The sequence below is a fragment of the Carettochelys insculpta genome, chromosome 1 (genome assembly GCF_033958435.1).
Source record: "Carettochelys insculpta isolate YL-2023 chromosome 1, ASM3395843v1, whole genome shotgun sequence".
NCBI lineage: Eukaryota > Metazoa > Chordata > Testudines > Carettochelyidae > Carettochelys > Carettochelys insculpta.
This window is the reverse complement of record NC_134137.1, coordinates 380,918,887-380,935,623: the sequence shown is the minus strand read 5'-3', so window position 1 is coordinate 380,935,623 and position 16,737 is coordinate 380,918,887. Positions and strand designations below refer to the sequence as shown.

General features: G+C 68.8%; 2 protein-coding genes across 5 annotated transcripts in view; one reads left to right on the top strand and one right to left on the bottom strand.

Moving 5' to 3' along the window:
- IMPDH1 (inosine monophosphate dehydrogenase 1) overlaps positions 1 to 1,572 on the top strand; it is a 50,577-nt gene extending 49,005 nt beyond the window's left edge. For all 4 annotated transcript variants that reach the window (XM_074976717.1, XM_074976693.1, XM_074976707.1 and 1 more), the window contains exon 15: positions 716 to 1,572. In XM_074976717.1, the coding sequence (XP_074832818.1) occupies positions 716 to 737 (22 nt within the window). In that variant the 3' untranslated portion in view covers positions 738 to 1,572. The remainder of the gene's footprint in view (positions 1 to 715) is intronic.
- Positions 1,521 to 4,317, bottom strand: LOC142001469 (transmembrane protein 53-B-like). The gene is made up of 3 exons (XM_074976729.1): positions 4,259 to 4,317; positions 3,119 to 3,710; positions 1,521 to 2,435 (listed from the first exon to the last, which is right to left on the bottom strand). The coding sequence occupies exons 2-3, from the start codon at positions 3,645 to 3,647 to the stop codon at positions 2,071 to 2,073; spliced, it is 894 nt and encodes a 297-aa protein (XP_074832830.1). The 5' UTR covers positions 3,648 to 3,710; positions 4,259 to 4,317; the 3' UTR covers positions 1,521 to 2,070.
- Positions 4,318 to 16,737: the final 12,420 nt, after the last annotated feature.

Below are 16,737 nucleotides of genomic sequence, written 5' to 3'. Positions count from 1 at the left end.
CGGCGCCTGGGTTAGAAATGAGCCTCACGCGCTCGCTCACGGGGAAAGCCCCAGGGGCAGCCAGGCGCTCAGCAGGCTGAGGGGGTGGTGAGCCAGGACTCCTGGGTTCTTCCCCCCAGACCACGGGGGGGTGCGTGCTGGAGCCCTTTCACCCCCGGCCCGGCCGTTGCGGGAGCTGCTGGGCTGGGGTTTGCCCCAGGGATCTCTGGCACCGCACACTGCAGCAGTGGGAGAGGTGGGGCTCGGGTGCGTGGGGCAAACGGGCTCAGTGCTCCGTGGTTAGCCAGGTACCTGCCCCCCGGGGAGTGTGAGCCTCAGGGCACTGCGCTCGCCCCCTCCTGCGCCGCCGGGCAGGGATGCTGGGGGCTCTCAGCCAGCTGCAGAGCCCTGGGCCCAGGGCTCCTGGCTGGTGCTTTCGGCTCCTTCCTGACCCCCGGCAGCAGCCCGAGGGCCTCGCCCTGCTGCCCGGCAGGTGCCAGCCCCAAGCAGAGCCGGGGTGGGAGCACCTCTGCTGGGACAATGCAGGCTTTTGCCTCCACCCGCCTGTGCCACCCCCGCCTCAGCCAAGGAGGGGCAGGGGCAGGGGCAGGCGCTGGCAAGGGGCTGGCTGCAGCAGGCCCAGCGCTGGGTCACGGCGGCACCGGCCTGCCCCTGCCCCTGCCCCGGGCCAGGGAGCTGCCGGTCCAGCACTAACCCTGCCGCCCTCTCCCGCCAGTTACGAGAAGCGGCTGTACTGAAGAGGGGCTCCGAAGCAGCAGCCAGTGTGCAGCTCCCACTGTCCCTGCCCCAGTCGCCGCCCGCCGCGCCTAGCCCAGCTCCGCCCTGCCCTGCCCAGCTCCGCCCTGCCCTGCCCTGCCCTGCCCTGCCCAGCCGCGGCCTCGCCTCGCCGAGAGAGAAATCTACAGCCGAGCGCGTCGCCTGCCTGCAGCCGCCGGGGACAGGGCCTGGCCCAGCCTGGGAAGCAGCCCCCCCCCCACTGCCAGAAGAGAGCTGGGGGGCCGGGGCCAGCTCCCACTGCCATTCAGCACTTGCTCGCACTATCGCCTCCAACAGGGGCACTGACCCAGCCCCGCACCCCCTGCTGTACTGTGCCCAGCCAGGGCTGCCGGGAGCCTGACTCTCCCCTCGGGCCCAGCCTGCAGCATGGCCCTTGCCCTACTGCTGCTGAGTGCTCAGGGTCCCACCCTGCACCCGGCTGCCCAGGAGGCACCTTGCAGCCGGCCCAGAGCTCTACCCCGGGCGCAAAGGGACCTTCTGAGGGGCGTTTGCCCCAGCTCCTAACCCTCCCCCCCCGTGGGCCAGCTGTCTGCTCACCGGTCCCGGATGGAAGCTGCAGAGCCCCTAGGCCGTCACCCGGCAGCTTCCAGGGGCCTCAGGGCTGCCCCCTGGGGGCTCGGCAGGTGGAGCGGGGTCTGGGATCCCCTCTGTGCCCCAGGGCGGGCGGCTCTGCTGCGTGGGCTGCCCCCTCCCCCCCGTGCAGCACCACCCCTGTTGGAAGGCTTAACTTTGCACAGCCGGGGTCCAGCGGTGTGTATTGTGTATTGAAGAACAATAAAGTAATGCAGCCTCGGGGCCTGGTGCCTGTGTGGCAGCCGCACTCGGGCCCCACGCGTCAGGGCAGCCCAGGGGAGAAGGGAGCGTGACCCTGCCGCCCCCGGAGGACACGAGCCTCGCTAGGGAACCGCAGGCAGCAGGTCTGCTGGAGAGGGGCTGGGTCAGCGGCTGCTGCAGGGAGCTCCCAGGCAGGGGGAGCCCCACGAGGGGTCGGGGGAGCCATCTGGAGCCTGTGAGGTGCAGGCTCAGCTTTGTGCAATGCAGCCTGGCCCCATCCAGCCAAGCACAGAGGCGAAACCATCCACCCACCTGGGGGAAACGTGCCTATTGGCTGGGCCAGGCCCATGGGGCCGGAACAGGCAGGTGCCCGTCCCAGGGGTTCAGTGCAGGCCCCAGCAGTGCTGAGCTCTGTGCCCCAGGTGGTGCAGCTGGCCCAGGGTCTGCGCTGCCTGGCTGAGGCAGGTGGGGGCAGCGCCAGCAGCACGGGGCCCCCTGCACCCTCGGCCGCCCGTGCTGCTAGAGTCTGGCGTGGAGCAGGGCCATGTCCAGCTGCCTGAGGAACCCCTGCAGTGTGGCCTGGTACTGCTGCGGGTGCTGGCGCAGGTGGGCGGCGTGGCAGGAGTCCTGCCAGCCCTGGGCCTGCACCTGGAGCCCAGCCCCCCTCCAGCTGGCCAGCAGCTCGTGCAGCCTGGCGGGGTCGCTCAGGGGGTCGTTGCAGCAGTAGAAGACCAGGACAGGGCAGCGGAGCAGCGGGCGGAAGAACGCACGCTGGGCCGCCTCGTAATAGCGCACCGTGCAGCTGCGGCAGAGGTGGAAGTAGAGGGCCGTGCCTCTGGCGATGAGGGGCCTCCAGGCCCTGGAGCCGCTCAGCTGTGCCACACCTGCAGGGGCAAAGGGGGCGTCAGCCGGCTGGGGAGCTGCCAGGCCAGGTACAGACCCTGCCTGGGATAAGAGCGGGATCCCCCCTTGCCCTGCAGCAGCTCCCGCCTGTCTCTCTGCCCTGGCTGGCCTGGTGCACTGGGACCCCACTCAGGCAGCCTCCAGGCTGGGAACACTGGCCCTTCGCCCCACCCCCGGGGCTCAGCCGGGGCTGCCAGTGTGCCCAGACCCAGCTGCCCAGAGCAGTTGGAGCAGCTCCTCTCCCTGCCCCAGGGTGGCAGCGGGCAGGACAGAGGAAAGGACCTGGCTGCAGGGGGACGGCGGTCGCCCGGCACTAGATCGGGGCCTGCAGGACGCTCCAGGGGTGGCTGGCAGCACGGCGGAGCCCAGCCTGTGCTCCAGGGTCCCCAAGCCTCCGCCGGCTGGACGCTGGCAGTGCGCACCAGGGAGTGGCTCGCTTACTGCTGCCCCACTCCGCTCCTACCCTCACTGGCCCCTGGCACCCGCCTGCAGCCTGGTCCCGGTGGCTGTTCCACTCCCCCACCTGCCCTGGGTGCTCTGGGCTGGAGGACAGCCCCAGGAGTGGCCCTGTGCGGTGGGGGGCCTCTGCCTCCCTCCTCCCCCCCCCCGGGGGCCCGAGCCTGGAGGGGGATTTGCCCTGCGCATGTGCCCACGCCCCACTCACCCAGCACCATGTGCTCCACGCTCCCGGCCACCAGGCTGTCGTAGACCAGGCCCCGGATCCTCTCTGCCAGCTGGCGGTGCTGCTGGGGCTCCCGGCTCAGGTGCACCAGCATCTGGGCGAAGGTGTAGCCCCCAATGGAGATGGCGTGGACGAGCAGCGGGCGGCAGCGGCAGAGCCGGTCCGCCTGGAGAACGCCCAGCACCTGGCCCGCGTAGGACAGCCCCCACCTCGGCCACAGGAAGTGGCCCAGTTTGCTCTCCACCACCAGCACGTCCAGGCCCCGGGGCAGGTAAAGCTCCACGTACCTGGCAATGGGGCAGGGCCGGGCACCCAGCCAGGGCAGCAGCACTACCAGGGGCCTGGAGGGGGGCCCGTCTCCGGCCCTGGGGGAGGTGGGGCTGCTGTGCAGGCGGATGGTCTCGGAGAAAACGGTGGTGGTGCCTGCCCTGCCCGGGGTGCGAGCGGGCCCCGCAGGCTGCCTCGCCCCCAACGGGGGTGGCTCTGGGCCCCCAGCCTGCTCCATCTGCATCCAGGCCGCTGCCGCTGCCGCTGCCGCCTCCGCACGGCCTCCAGCATGCGGGCAAGGGGAGAGCTGCAAGGCACACACGCACACACACACACACACACACACACACGCAGGCTCAGGGGGCTGGGAAACCAGCCTGGGTAACGCCGGGGCAGGCGCGCTGCGGAGGTAAACTGAGGCACGGAGCGGGGCGTGTACCAGCCTGGGTCACACGGTGAGCCGCGGCACACCAGGGGGTGGCACCCGGAGTCCCGCGTCCCCGCCCCGCCCCAGGGCCAGAACTGGGCACAGCTGGGGCAGCAGCGCTGCAGGTACCGCACGGGGGCCTGGCCCCACCCCGGGCCCCCCCTGTCTGCCCAGCCGGGCTCTGCGGCCCCGAGCAGCCCACGGGCCCCGGGCCGGCCCTTCGGAGCCTGAGAGGGGCCCGAGGGGTTCGCCCCCGTGCGCTCCCGGGGCCAGGGCGGCGCCTGGATCGCGGCCCTGCCCGGGAACGCGGGGGCGCGCGGGGACCCCCGCCCGCAACAGCCGCCGGCGCGTCGCTCTCCGTGCCTCAGTTTACCTGGCCGGGGTCCGACAGCGGCACTGCCCGGCCGTACCCCCGCGCGGGTACTCACCTGCAGCGCCCTGCGGCGCAGCGCGCCCCGGCGGCCTACACAAGGCGGGCTGGTGCCGCGCCCGGCCCACGTGGTGCTGCGGGGCCGCCCCCGGCCTGGCCCGGGTCCGCCCCGCGCTGGCTGCCGGCCAAGGCATGGCCGCTCCCGGGCTCCCGGAGCAGCGCAGGGCTCCCGGCCCCCGCAGCAAGCTGAGCCCGGGGACCTGCCCGGGGGAGGCCTGGGGCACCTCACCCGCAGGCAGCTCCCCAGCCCTGCCCGCACCCGTAGGGCGCCCGCCCCCCGCCCCAGGGACGCCCTGGCCCCTGCACCCAGCCCCGGGGACTCCCAGCCTCCCCCACCACCCACCCGCAGTCCCCGGGGGTGTCCAGGCCACCACCCCCACCCACACCCACCCCCAGCCCCGGGGACTCCCAGCCTCCCCCACCACCCACCCGTAGTCCCCGGGGGTGTCCAGGCCACCACCCCCACCCACCCCCACCCTCAGCCCCGGGGACTCCCAGCCTCCCTCCCCACCCACAGTCCCCGGGGGTGTCCAGGCCACCACCCCCACCCACCCCCAGCCCCAGCCCCGGGGACTCCCAGCCTCCCCCACCACCCACCCGCAGTCCCCGGGGGTGTCCAGGCCACCAACCCCACCCACCCCCACCCTCAGCCCCGGGGACTTCCAGCCTCCCCCACCCACCCGCAGTCCCCGGGGGTGTCCAGGCCACCAACCCCACCCACCCCCAGCCCCAGCCCCGGGGACTTCCAGCCTCCCCCACCACCCACCCGCAGTCCCCGGGGGTGTCCAGGCCACCAACCCCACCCACCCCCAGCCCCAGCCCCGGGGACTCCCAGCCTCCCTCCCCACCCACAGTCCCCGGGGGTGTCCAGGCCACCACCCCCACCCACCCCCAGCCCCAGCGCCCAGGGGCTCCAGGCCAAGCTAGAGCTGCTGCAGTGGTCCTTGACAGGCAGCCCAGGCTCTGCCTGGTGAGGGGCCCGGCCCGGCCCGGCCCTGGGGAAGCTAGTTCAGCACCTGCAGATCGAGGGCCTGGGGGCTCCCTGGCACCAGCCAGAGCCTCCAGCAGCAGCAGGCAGGGTATGGGGGGCAGCAGTGGCTGGGCAGGGAGGGACTCATAGAACCACCTGTAACCCCCTCCTGTCCACTCACGCAGCGGGAGGCTGATCAGCATGGGGCAAGCCCTGCGATTTCTTACATAACTCGGGAGCCCAGGCCCTTGGTGCACACTAACGGGTGTGCGCCTCAGCCCCGACCCACTCAGCCAAACCACCCAGAACAGGCTTCATGGCGTAGAACAACACAAAACGGTCCCAGCTCAGCAGCCCCGCTGCCCGGCCTGCAGCCTGCTTCAGCTCCCTCGCGGCTGAGACCCTGCTGGGGGCAGAGCGCCCATCCTGGCAGGAACCAGGGAGTTCTCCCAGCAAGCTGCAGTTTGTAGTTCCCGGGGCTGGGGCTGAAATGCGCTAGGCCTTGGGCTGAACAGCCAACACCAGAACTGGAAGGGACCTGGAAAGGTCATCGAGTCCGGTCCCTGCTCTCTCGGAGGACCGAGCGCCACCTAGGCCGCCCCCCACAGGTGTCTGTCTAACCTGCTCTGAGATATCCCCAGGCAGTTTGTTCCAGGGTTTGACCACCCGGACCGGTAGGGAGTTTTTCTTAATGTTTTTCCAACTCCCTCTCCCCCAGCTTCTAACTGCCGCCTCCGATTCAAACCCAGCGCAGCTCCTCCCTGCTCTGTGTTCAGGTCAGAGGTGTTACCTGCCGGCCTAGTAACAGAGAGGGAGCCGTGCTAGTCTATACACGATCAGAACAAAAAGCACTCAAGCAGCACTTCACAGACTAGCAGAATGGGTTATGAGGCGGTGAGCTTTCGTGGGACAGACCCGCTGCTTCAGCCCACGGCCAGATGGCTCTATGTAGCCAGACTATGGGCTGAAGCAGTGGGTCTGTCCCACGAAAGGTCACCGCCTCATAAATTATTCTGCTAGTCTGTGAAGTGCTGCTTGAGTGCTTTTTGTTCTGCCGCCTTAGGGTACAGCCCCAGGGGTCATCCTTAGCCCTGGGAGCTGCTCTGCCTGTCACACACACATCCACATCCAGCCTGAGTCTCACATGCACCCCCCACCCCATCACAGTTGGGAGCAGCCAGCCTGGCGAGGGGGGAAGCTACACCCCAGAGGGGCCCCCCTCGGGCTCCTCTCCCCAGGACGGGTTGGGATGACTGTCTCTGACTGCTGCACTGACCCCTCTGTGCTGAGCTGGGCCTCTGTCGCCTCATAAACTCCCTGTCCTACCTGCTGAGCGAGAGTCACTCCTGCCTGCAGATGGGGGGCAGCGCTTGGGGACCCCTGAACCTGCATCACAGGGGGCAGCAGTGAGCTCCAGGCCCACTGCCCTGGGGGGAGGTGACCACACCTTAGGCCAGGGGCAGCAGCCATGCAGGGGCCATGGCATCTGTTACGGGGCCCGGGGTTGCCCTGCAAGGGGGCCGCTGAGGTGAAGGACGTGCTGCAGGGTGGGAGTTAGCCCCCGGTTCCTGCTTCCCAAGCATGGCAGTGAGGTTTTCCCAGCTTAGCGCTGGGTCCCGCTCCCCCATTGTTACACGGCTTCTGTGCTGCGCCCGACTCGGGAAGGGCCACGCGGGCGTGCCCGGCTGGTGAGGGTGCTACGCACTGGGCAGGGGAGTCCCTGGCTAGCAATCGCCCCAGTCCTGGCACCAGCGTCCCATACGGTGAGGGGCCCTGCGCCCTCCTGCTCCCTGAGGGGTAGAGCTGGACCAGGGCACAGCACGAGCTGGAACGTGACACCGCAGGCGTCCTCGTGCCACCGAGAGCCAGGCCACCGTGTTCACAGCCCACCCCCTCGGGCTCACTGGCCCGTCGCGCCCGCGGGTCTGCGCAGGGCCTGGCACACAAGCCTGGAGCCGGCTGCCTCTGGCAACGCCCGGAGACACCCAGCTGGGATTTTATGCCGTAGCACCTGCCCCACACCCCCGCTCGAGATGCCCTTTGCCCCCTGGGCTGAGGCCCAGCCTGGCTGGGATGGACTCATGGCCCGGCCGGCCCCTTGCTCCGGCGGGACAAAGAGCCTGTGGCACAACTTGGCCACATGGAGGCACCAGCGCTCAGGCCTCCTTTGGGACATGACTGTGGCCCTGGGCCCAGGCTCCGGGCTGCCCCAGTCAAGGGTGCAACGGCCACCTCCCCGCCCTGATCCTGGGACTCTGCTCTGGCCTGTGACCTCCGGGGCATGGGGCTCTGGGCACCAGCAATGTGCCCATTTCCAGCCTTGGACCCAGGCCTCTGCTGCCAGGCAGGCTGCACCTGTGCTTGCACGGAGGTGTGCCCATTTTGTGTAGAGGTGCACGTGTGCTCTCGTGGATGGGGGGTACACGTCCGGGGGTGTGGGTGGCTGTGGCTTTTTGGTGTGTGTATTTTGCCTGTGTGTGCATTTGGTGCAGGTGTAAGTGTGCAAAGGTGTGGGTGTGCATTTTGTGTGAATGTGAATGTACGTGTGTGAGAATGTGCATTGCATGTGGGTGTGGACGTTTGCAGAGCCACGGGGGGCACTGTGGAGGAGCCGGGGGCCACGGGGGCACTGAGAGGGGTTGGGGGGCCACGGGGGGCACTGTGGAGGAGCCGGGGGCCACGGGGGCACTGAGAGGGGTTGGGGGGCCACGGGGGGCACTGTGGAGGAGCCGGGGGCCACGGGGGCACTGAGAGGGGTTGGGGGGCCACGGGGGGCACTGTGGAGGAGCCGGGGGCCACGGGGGCACTGAGAGGGGTTGGGGGGCCACGGGGGGCACTGTGGAGGAGCCGGGGGCCACGGGGGCACTGAGAGGGGTTGGGGGGCCACGGGGGGCACTGTGGAGGAGCCGGGGGCCACGGGGGCACTGAGAGGGGTTGGGGGGCCACGGGGGGCACTGTGGAGGAGCCGGGGGCCATGGGGGCACTGAGAGGGGTTGGGGGGCCACGGGGGGCACTGTGGAGGAGCCGGGGGCCATGGGGGCACTGAGAGGGGTTTGGGGGCCACGGGGGGCACTGTGGAGGAGCCGGGGGCCACGGGGGCACTGAGAGGGGTTGGGGGGCCACGGGGGGCACTGTGGAGGAGCCGGGGGCCACGGGGGCACTGAGAGGGGTTGGGGGGCCACGGGGGGCACTGTGGAGGAGCCGGGGGCCACGGGGGCACTGAGAGGGGTTGGGGGGCCACGGGGGGCACTGTGGAGGAGCCGGGGGCCACGGGGGCACTGAGAGGGGTTGGGGGGCCACGGGGGGCACTGTGGAGGAGCCGGGGGCCACGGGGGCACTGAGAGGGGTTGGGGGGCCACGGGGGGCACTGTGGAGGAGCCGGGGGCCACGGGGGCACTGAGAGGGGTTGGGGGGCCACGGGGGGCACTGTGGAGGAGCCGGGGGCCACGGGGGCACTGAGAGGGGTTGGGGGGCCACGGGGGGCACTGTGGAGGAGCCGGGGGCCACGGGGGCACTGAGAGGAGTCAGGGCAGAGCCATGAGGGGCACTGTGGAGGAGTTACCTCCCCAGGGCCCCACGGCATAGCTCCCCCACCCCGTCTTTTTGTGGTGTCAGCCCCCTGCTCCCTTCCCCCCCCACGGCCCTGGGCCCCCTTCCTGGCCCCCCTTGGGCGCCTGCTGCCGTGGGCCAGCACTGGGTCCCAGGGCCATGAGCACCATAGGGCAGGGAGGGGAGACAGCCCCAGGCACCCGCAGCCTCCCCCAGGCCTGGGCAGGCCGCACACCTGCCACGCTGTCTGGAGGGGCTCAGCCAGTGCCTGGCTGCGGCAGGGCCACTCCCGAGCGGCTGGCGGTCCCGGCGCAGGGCAGCAGGGAGCCTCTGGCAGGCTGAGCTCACCAAGCTGGCAGCAGGGCGCAGGTGGGCTGCTGGGCTGGCGTGTGTGGAGGGCGTTCCTGTTGGCATGGGGCCTGCCAGCCGCACCCCCTGGAGAGCAGTCTGGTGCCACCCCCAGGGCCGGGCAGCTCCGTGACAGCAGGGCTAAGAGGGGCCGAGCTGCCTGGGGCTGGGGGAGCAGCAGGGGGTGGGGAACAGCTCGGGGGCTACCCCAGCCTCCACGTGGGCCTGGCTGCTCTGTGTGCGCAGGCTGCCGAGCTCTGGGTGGCAGGGTGGCAGCAGCCGTGCCCCAGAGCGTGTGCTCAGGACTGTGCAAGAGGCAGGCAGGGCCAGGAGGCGGTGGTGCTGTGGGAGCTGTACCCTAGCCTGACACAGCTGGAAGCCAGAGGCCTTGGCTCATCAATGTGAGACGAGCTGGCAGGTCTCAGCCATGGCAGGGCCATGACACAACTGGGCTTTTCCGTGGGCGTGGCCAGCAGAGCAATGGAGCCCAGGGGTGCCCTGCTGCAGCACCCCCCCCCCGACTCCTACGCCCCCCACGCCGTGGGCAGCTGCTTCTCTAGGCTGCCCCGCTAGGAGCAGCTCCTGCTCCCCAGGCTTCCAGGACTCTGGCAGGGAAACTCCTTGCAGGGCGGGCGGGGTGCCGGCTGCTCGCTGTCTGGAGCTGCGGAGCTGGGCCTGGCCAGTGCCCTGCTAAGGGCTGGTAGGGCGAGGGGTGTCACCGGGGACATCCCCAGTGTGTGCTGCATTCAGGGCGCCCAGCGCTGGCCTGGATACGGCTCATTAGCCAGCACAGCACTGGCCTAGTTCCTGCAGAGGCGGCCCGCACCCAGTCAATGCACATCGACTCAGTGCGCAGGGCCCCAGGGGCTGCTCGTGCTGGCCTGCTGCGATGCAGTGCCAGGGCGCCCGGGCCCAGCCAGGCCCCTCGTGAGTCGCTGAGGCCCCAGCGGAAGTGCCAGCCCGACATGCAGCCAGCTCCGAGCTCCCTCCCGGAGCCCCAGGGCGCCCGGGCTAAGGGCTAAGGCAGGAGGAGCTGGGAGCGCATGGGAGGGCAGGGTCAGAAGTCAGCACAGCAGGCTGAGTGCACCAAGGCGAAGCTCAGGAAGGGCAAATGCACTGAGCTGCAGGACGTGGCAAGGAACAGCCAGGGACACCCCCACAGAACGGGGCGCGACTGCCCAGGGAGGAGCACGGCCCCAAGGGATCTGGGCTCCGCGTGGGCCAGAGCTGAACAGAAGTCACCCGGGCCGTGCTGCTGCAAAGAGCAAACAGGATTCTGGGCTGCACTAAGGGAGTGTTGTGAGCAAGACACGAGGGGTCATTCTTCCTCCGCGCTGCGCTGGGCTGCGCTGGTCAGGCCTCTGCTGCAGTGCGGCGTCCTGTGCTGGGGCCACGTCTCAAGGGAGAGGTGGAGGCTCTGGAGAGGGTGCAGAGAGCAGCCACAGTGAGGAGAGGCTCCCGAGAGCGAGACCTGGGGGGGAAGGTTGGAGGAAGCAGGGCTGCTTAGCCTGCGAAAGAGGAGACGGAGCGGGGACAGGCTAGCGGCTTTCACGTACCTAAAGCGGGGAGACCAACTTGTTCTCCTTGGCCTCAGGGGACGGGACAAGGAGCAATGGGCTTAAGCTGCAGCGCAGGCGGTTGAGGTTGGAAAAGCTCCTTGCCTGGCAGGGGGTCAAACCCTGGAATAAGTTGCCGGGGCGGCGGTGGAATCTCCGTCCCTGGAGAGATCTCAGAGCAGGTTGGATAAGCAGCTCACCAGGGTGGGCTACATCAGTGTTTCTCAAGCGTTGTGATAAATGCCCCTTTAAGCACTACCAGCGCCCCAGACGTCTCTGGCGTGCGCAAAGGGGTCACGTCCGGCCGGCTGCGCCACCTGGGTCCAGATGGCACTGACTTTACTTGTGGTTTTCGTGCAGCCGGTTGTAAAACTGGGCACGTATGTAGACAAGCTGAGGTACCCCTGGAAGACCTCAGTGCCCCCCAAGGGTACACGTACCCCTGGTTGAGAACCGTTGTGTCAGGCCACAGGGACCCAGCGCAGAACAGACTTGTCAGCTCTGAAACCGGAAGCCATCAGTGTCATCCATCCTGGCGAGAGGGGTCCCTGAGCCAGGCCCTGGCCCCCTTCCTCCCACCCCAGCCAGCCCAGACTGCCCCACCCAACAGCCCCGTTCCAGTCAAACCAGCCCGGCCCCTCCGCCCACCTCTGTCCTGTTTCCCAGGGAAGAAAGGTGCCACCTGTTGCCACAGTTACACAGGGCAGGGGGGGTTATTGGTTAGGTGTGAGAAGTCATCACACTGAAACTCACACCACCAGCTGTGCACTGCTGCCGTGCCTGGCCCTGGGGAAACTGAGGCACCCCCTGGTGTTACTACAGGACAGTAGGAAACACCTGCAGCCTACCCAGGGGATCAAACCCTCACCCCGCCCCCCACCGCAGCCTGACGGTCTCTCAGCCTGTCCGCCAAGAACCCAGTTACACTTCGCCCTTCACAGCATCCCTTGGGGAGGCGTCCCACCGATAACTGCAGCACCGCATACTCGTTTTGAGCTGCTGCCTGTGAATGCCCTGGGCTGAGCCCTGCCCCTGTGCTCCGGGCGGGGTCCTGGGGCTTTTCACAGCTGCGCTGTGACGTTTCCTGGCCCTTTCCTGGCGGTTCCCCGGGTTCTGCTCCCCGTCCCGTGGCACCGAGCAGCACCGAGCGCACCGCACGGTAATGCCAAGACCCTTCTTGAGCAGCCCCAGGGAACTCCGGCCCCTTGGCTTTGTGTGCGGCGCTGAGGGCCGTTTCCAGCATGCCGCCTTTGCACCTATCCGCACAGACGTTCACCGTGGCCAGGGCCCCTTGTCGCTCTGCAGCCAGCTCTGGCTCCAGGGTGGAGAGCGATCTCCTGCCGTCCATGGGCGCTGCCCCCTCCCTGCGCAGCCCATTTCCTGGATCGGGTCCGAACGTGCTGGCCAGCGCTGGCACCACGGCTCGGCTCTCCTCTCCTCTCCTCTCCCGGGCTGTGCTCCGGGACTCTGCTCTTTACCCACCTTTCCGCTCAGCTCCCCGGTGCCAAGCTCAGGTCAGTGCATCCCCCTGCAGCCTGCCCCAGCTCTGGCTCTGGCTGGCTCCCCATGGGCCCTGGCAGTTCCCTAGCCCGGCGGTGCCCTGTGCCAGCCAGGGCTGCACGGAGCGGGCATGGGCCTGGCCCTGTGCTGCCTTCCTGGGCCAGGGCTCTGGCAGAGTGGCCTGGCAGGCACACAGGGTTAACTCTTTCCATGCCAGGGCCCTTGGAGCCATCCACTGGTGGTGGTGGTGAGCTGTGATCCAGGCGTGCCCTGGGCCCTCTCCCACCAGGGCCTGGATTCCTTTGCAATGAACAGCTAAAATCCCTCCATGGCAGCTGCTGGGCTAAACACAGGCCAGTTCCCTGCTGGATAACCAGGTGGTGGAATTAACCCCTGGCAGCCCAGATCCCTTCTCCCCCCCATCGCAGGAGTAAGTGTGCCTGCTCTGGCAGGAAGAGTGAGGGGCACTGGGGGGCGATGTGCATGGGGAGCATTCGTATGTGTCTGTGGTGTGTGGTAAGAGTGGGGGCCATACGTGGTACATGCGTGAAGAGGGTGCGGGGGGGGATGCACAAGGTAGGGTGTGTGTGTGTGTGTGTGTGTGTGTGTGCGTGCGTGCGCATTGTGGGGCAGGGTGTGCCGCCTACGTGTGGGTGTTCAGAAGAAGGCCTGCAGTGGGTGCAGTGGGGGTCACCTTTGGAAAGGGGCGTGCAATGGGGGCGTGCACAGGGCTGGGTATGCAGTGTCAGCGTGTGCTTAGACGGGGATGTATGTGCACAGACTGCACAGGACTGGGCAGCATGTGCGGAGCGAGGTGTCCATGTGTGCAGTGTGCACTGGGCTCTGTGTGTGCACAGCACTGTGCTGTGTGTGGGGGTGGGGGTGTTCGCAGGATGGCCACAGGTGTTTGCACAAGGCTGTGTGTTCATGGGAGGTGCACTGAGGGTGTGTGCACAGGACTAACTATGCAGGTGCGGTGTGCACAGAGGGTGTGTGCAGGGGGGGTGTGCAGAGGGGGTGCAGGGCAGAGGTGCATGGAGGGATGTGCAAGGAGGGGGTGCATGTGGGGGTGTGCACGGGGGGGTGTGCAGGACAGAGATACACAGAGGGGGTGTGCACAGGAGGTGTGTGCATGGGGGTATGCACAGGGGTGTGCGGAGAGAAGATACACTGAGAGGGTGTGCATAGGAGATGTGTGCAAGGAAGAGTGTGCATTCGGGGGGGTGCATGCGGGAGGTGTGCAAGGTGGAGGTGCGTGGGGGTGTGCACGGGAAGTGTGTGCACAGGGGTGTGCATGTGGGGTGTACACGGGGAGGTGCATGGAGGGGGTGTACCTGGCGGGTGTGCATGGGGGTGTGCAGGGCAGAGGTGCACAGGGGTGTGTGCATAGGAGGTGGGTGTGTGCACGGAGGGCATGGGGCGGAGGTGCATGGAGGGGTGTGCACAGGCAGTGTGCACACGGGGGTGTGCATGCGGGAGGAGGTGTGTGCATGGGGGTGCTGGGTGGTGCTATGTGCACAGGAGGTGTGTGCGTGGGGTGTGCAGGGCAGAGGTGCATGAACGGGTGTGCAAGGAAAGGTATGCACTCGGGTGTGCATGTGGGGATGTGTGCACGGGGGTGTCTAGGGCGGAGGTGCATGGAGGGGGTGGGCACAGGAGGTGTGTACATGGGGGTCTGCATGGGGAGGTGCATGGAGGTCTGTAGGGGGGACTGCAGGGCAGATGTGCACCGAGGGGGTGTGCACAGGAGTTGTGTGCACAGGGGGTGTGGGGCGGAGGTGCATGGAGGGGTGTGCACAGTGGGTGCACACAGGGGGTACAGGGCGAAGGTGCATGGAGGGGTGTGCACAGGGGGTGCGCACAGGGGGGTACGGGACAGAGGTGCACGGGGGTGTGCACAGGGGGTGAGGGGCAGAGATACACGGAGGGGTGTGCACAGGAGGGGGGTGCACGGGGGTGTGGGGCAGAGGTGCATGGAGGGGTGTGCACAGTGGGTGCGCACAGGGGGGTACGGGACGGGGGTGTGCACAGGGGGTTGCGGGGCGGAGGTGCACGGAGGGGTGTGCACAGGGGGGTGCAGGCGGGGAGGCGGGGCGGAGGTGCACGGAAGGGTGTGCACAGGGGGTGTGCACAGGGGGTTGCGGGGCGGAGGTGCACGGAGGGGTGTGCACAGGGGGGTGCACGCGGGGAGGCGGGGCGGAGGTGCACGGAAGGGTGTGCACGGGGGTGCACGCGGGGAGGCGGGGCGGAGGTGCACGGAGGGGTGTGCACAGGGGGGTGCACGCGGGGAGGCGGGGCGGAGGTGCACGGAGGGGTGTGCACAGGGGGGTACACGCGGGGGGGGCGGGGCGGGACTCGCCGCTCCCCGCCCGCCCGGCGGCCGGAGCAGAGCAGCGCAGCGGGGCCGGGCGCTCGGCAGCCAGACGCAGGCGGCGGCGGTGGCGCGGGAGGCGGAGGCCGCTGCTCGCCCGCTGCAGCCCGGGTCGCCGCGGGGCCCGGCAGACGGTGAGCGAGCGCCGGGGCCGGGGCCGGGGCCAGGCGCGGGAGGACCCCGGGTTCCTCCCCCCGGGACAGGGGCGGCGGGTTCCGCGGGGGATCCCAGCGGAGCCTTTTCACCGCATTTCCTGCACGTTCACCAGCCAGGGAGGCGGGAGGGGGACGTGCTCGTGTGCGCACAGGTGTGTGCGTGTGAGAGGGAGGGTGTACAAGAAAATGAGTGAGCAGACACACGTGTGTGTGTGTGAGAGTGAGTGGTTCATTCACAAGCGCACGTCTGAGTGTGCGTGTGTAAAATGCAGCGGCGGAGAGGGCAGAGGAAGGCTGAGGGACACTGACAGGCAGACACACACTGGTGTATGCGCCCACATACAAGTCACCATGGAGCGCACACACACACCCAGAGTCACAGCCACACGCGCATGCACACACACAGTCACAGCCACACACGCGCGCACACAGAGTCACAGCCACATGCGCGCGCACACAGAGTCACAGCCACACGTGTGCACATGCACACACACAGAGTCACAGCCACACGCGTGCACATGCGCGTACACACACAGACACGCAAGACAGTGGTGGGCACCACAGCCCTGCCGGGAGCCCAGGGTGAAGTCAGAACTCTGCTCCTACGCCAGCCCCCTTTTCTGGGGCAGGGCCCCTGGAGGACCAGGTGATCCCAGGGCAACCCCTTTGCCCAGGCCTTGGGCAGCGGTCCTGGGGTCCAGCAGGCTGTCCCCGGCCCCTTCAGGGGGCTCAGGATCAGCCCAGCTTGCCGGGCAGCCCTGCCAGGGAGCTCCTGCCTGGGGGAGCCCAAGGCGATAGTGACAGGAAGGGGCAGGAACCGGGGCTGCCCTGGACACCTCGGGCAGGTGTGAGGTGCTGTGCGTGTGACACTGTGCAGGTGTGGGCTCATGCTATGTGTGTGCAGCGGTGACACTATGATGCTGTAGGTGGGGGGGTGCCCCCTGTGTGAGGCTATGCATGTGCGGGGCTGGCTCCGTGTGTGACACTGCAGGGTGTGTCTGGCACTTTGTGAGAGCAGTGTCATGGGGGGTGCGGTTTATGCTGCAGGTGCGTGCTCGTGCTCTGGGGCGGTGTGCCTGGAGGGCTCGTGCGCCAGCATGTGCTCGTGCAAAGCACACTGTGGTGTCAGGTGCGGGATGGGCGTGTAAGTGCCCAGCTTGGGCAGAGGCTGAGCCCCGGCTGGCTCCTTCCCTGGATATGCGGATGGCTGCTGGACCCCTTTGCCAGACTGCAGCCAGGAAGGTGGGGGCAGGGCAACCGAGCAGGCGTGGCGCGGGGCCAGACCAAGTGTGCACCAGTCCTGTGGCCTTGTGCGGCGTCTTTCTGCCCACCCGCCCTCCAGGGCGTCGCCGGCACGAGCACAGACAGGCTGTGCCGCAGTGAACGGGGGCTGATGCCCAGGTGTCCCTGCTGGTGCCTGGCGGGGCTGGGCTGGGCTGGGCTGCGGAGGGCTCCGGGCGGAGGCTGGTGCTGCGGCTGGGGGCTTTGGGGCTGCGTTCACAGTGCCGCTGGGCTTGGACTTCCTGCTTCCCGGGGGTGGGGAGCGTGGAGGGGTCGATGCGGACGTGCTGTGACCTGGAGCACAGCGCTGACATCTCGCACATCTGCCCTGCTCTCCAGCCCGGAGCAGAGCGTGGGGCATGGGTGGCCGTGCCCAGGGCTGGGTGTGCGGGTGTCTCTGTGCTGGCTCCTCTTATCTGGGTATGGGGGAGGGGAGAGGCTGGGGGAGGGGGAGGGGCAGAGGCAGCGGTGGCCGTGGCCCTGGTGTCTGGGTGTGGGGGAGGGGAGCGCCTGGGGGAGGGGCAGCGCAGCAGTGGCCGTGGCCCTAGTGTCTGGGTATGGGGGAGGGGAGCACCTGGGGGAGGGGCAGCACAGCGGGGGCCATGGCCCTGGTGTCTGGGTGTGGGGGAGGGGAGCGCCTGGGGGAGGGGCAGCGCAGCGGTGGCCGTGGCCCTAGTGTCTGGGTATGGGGGAGGGGAGCACCTGGGGGAGGGGCAGCACAGCGGGGGCCATGGCCCTGGTGTCTGG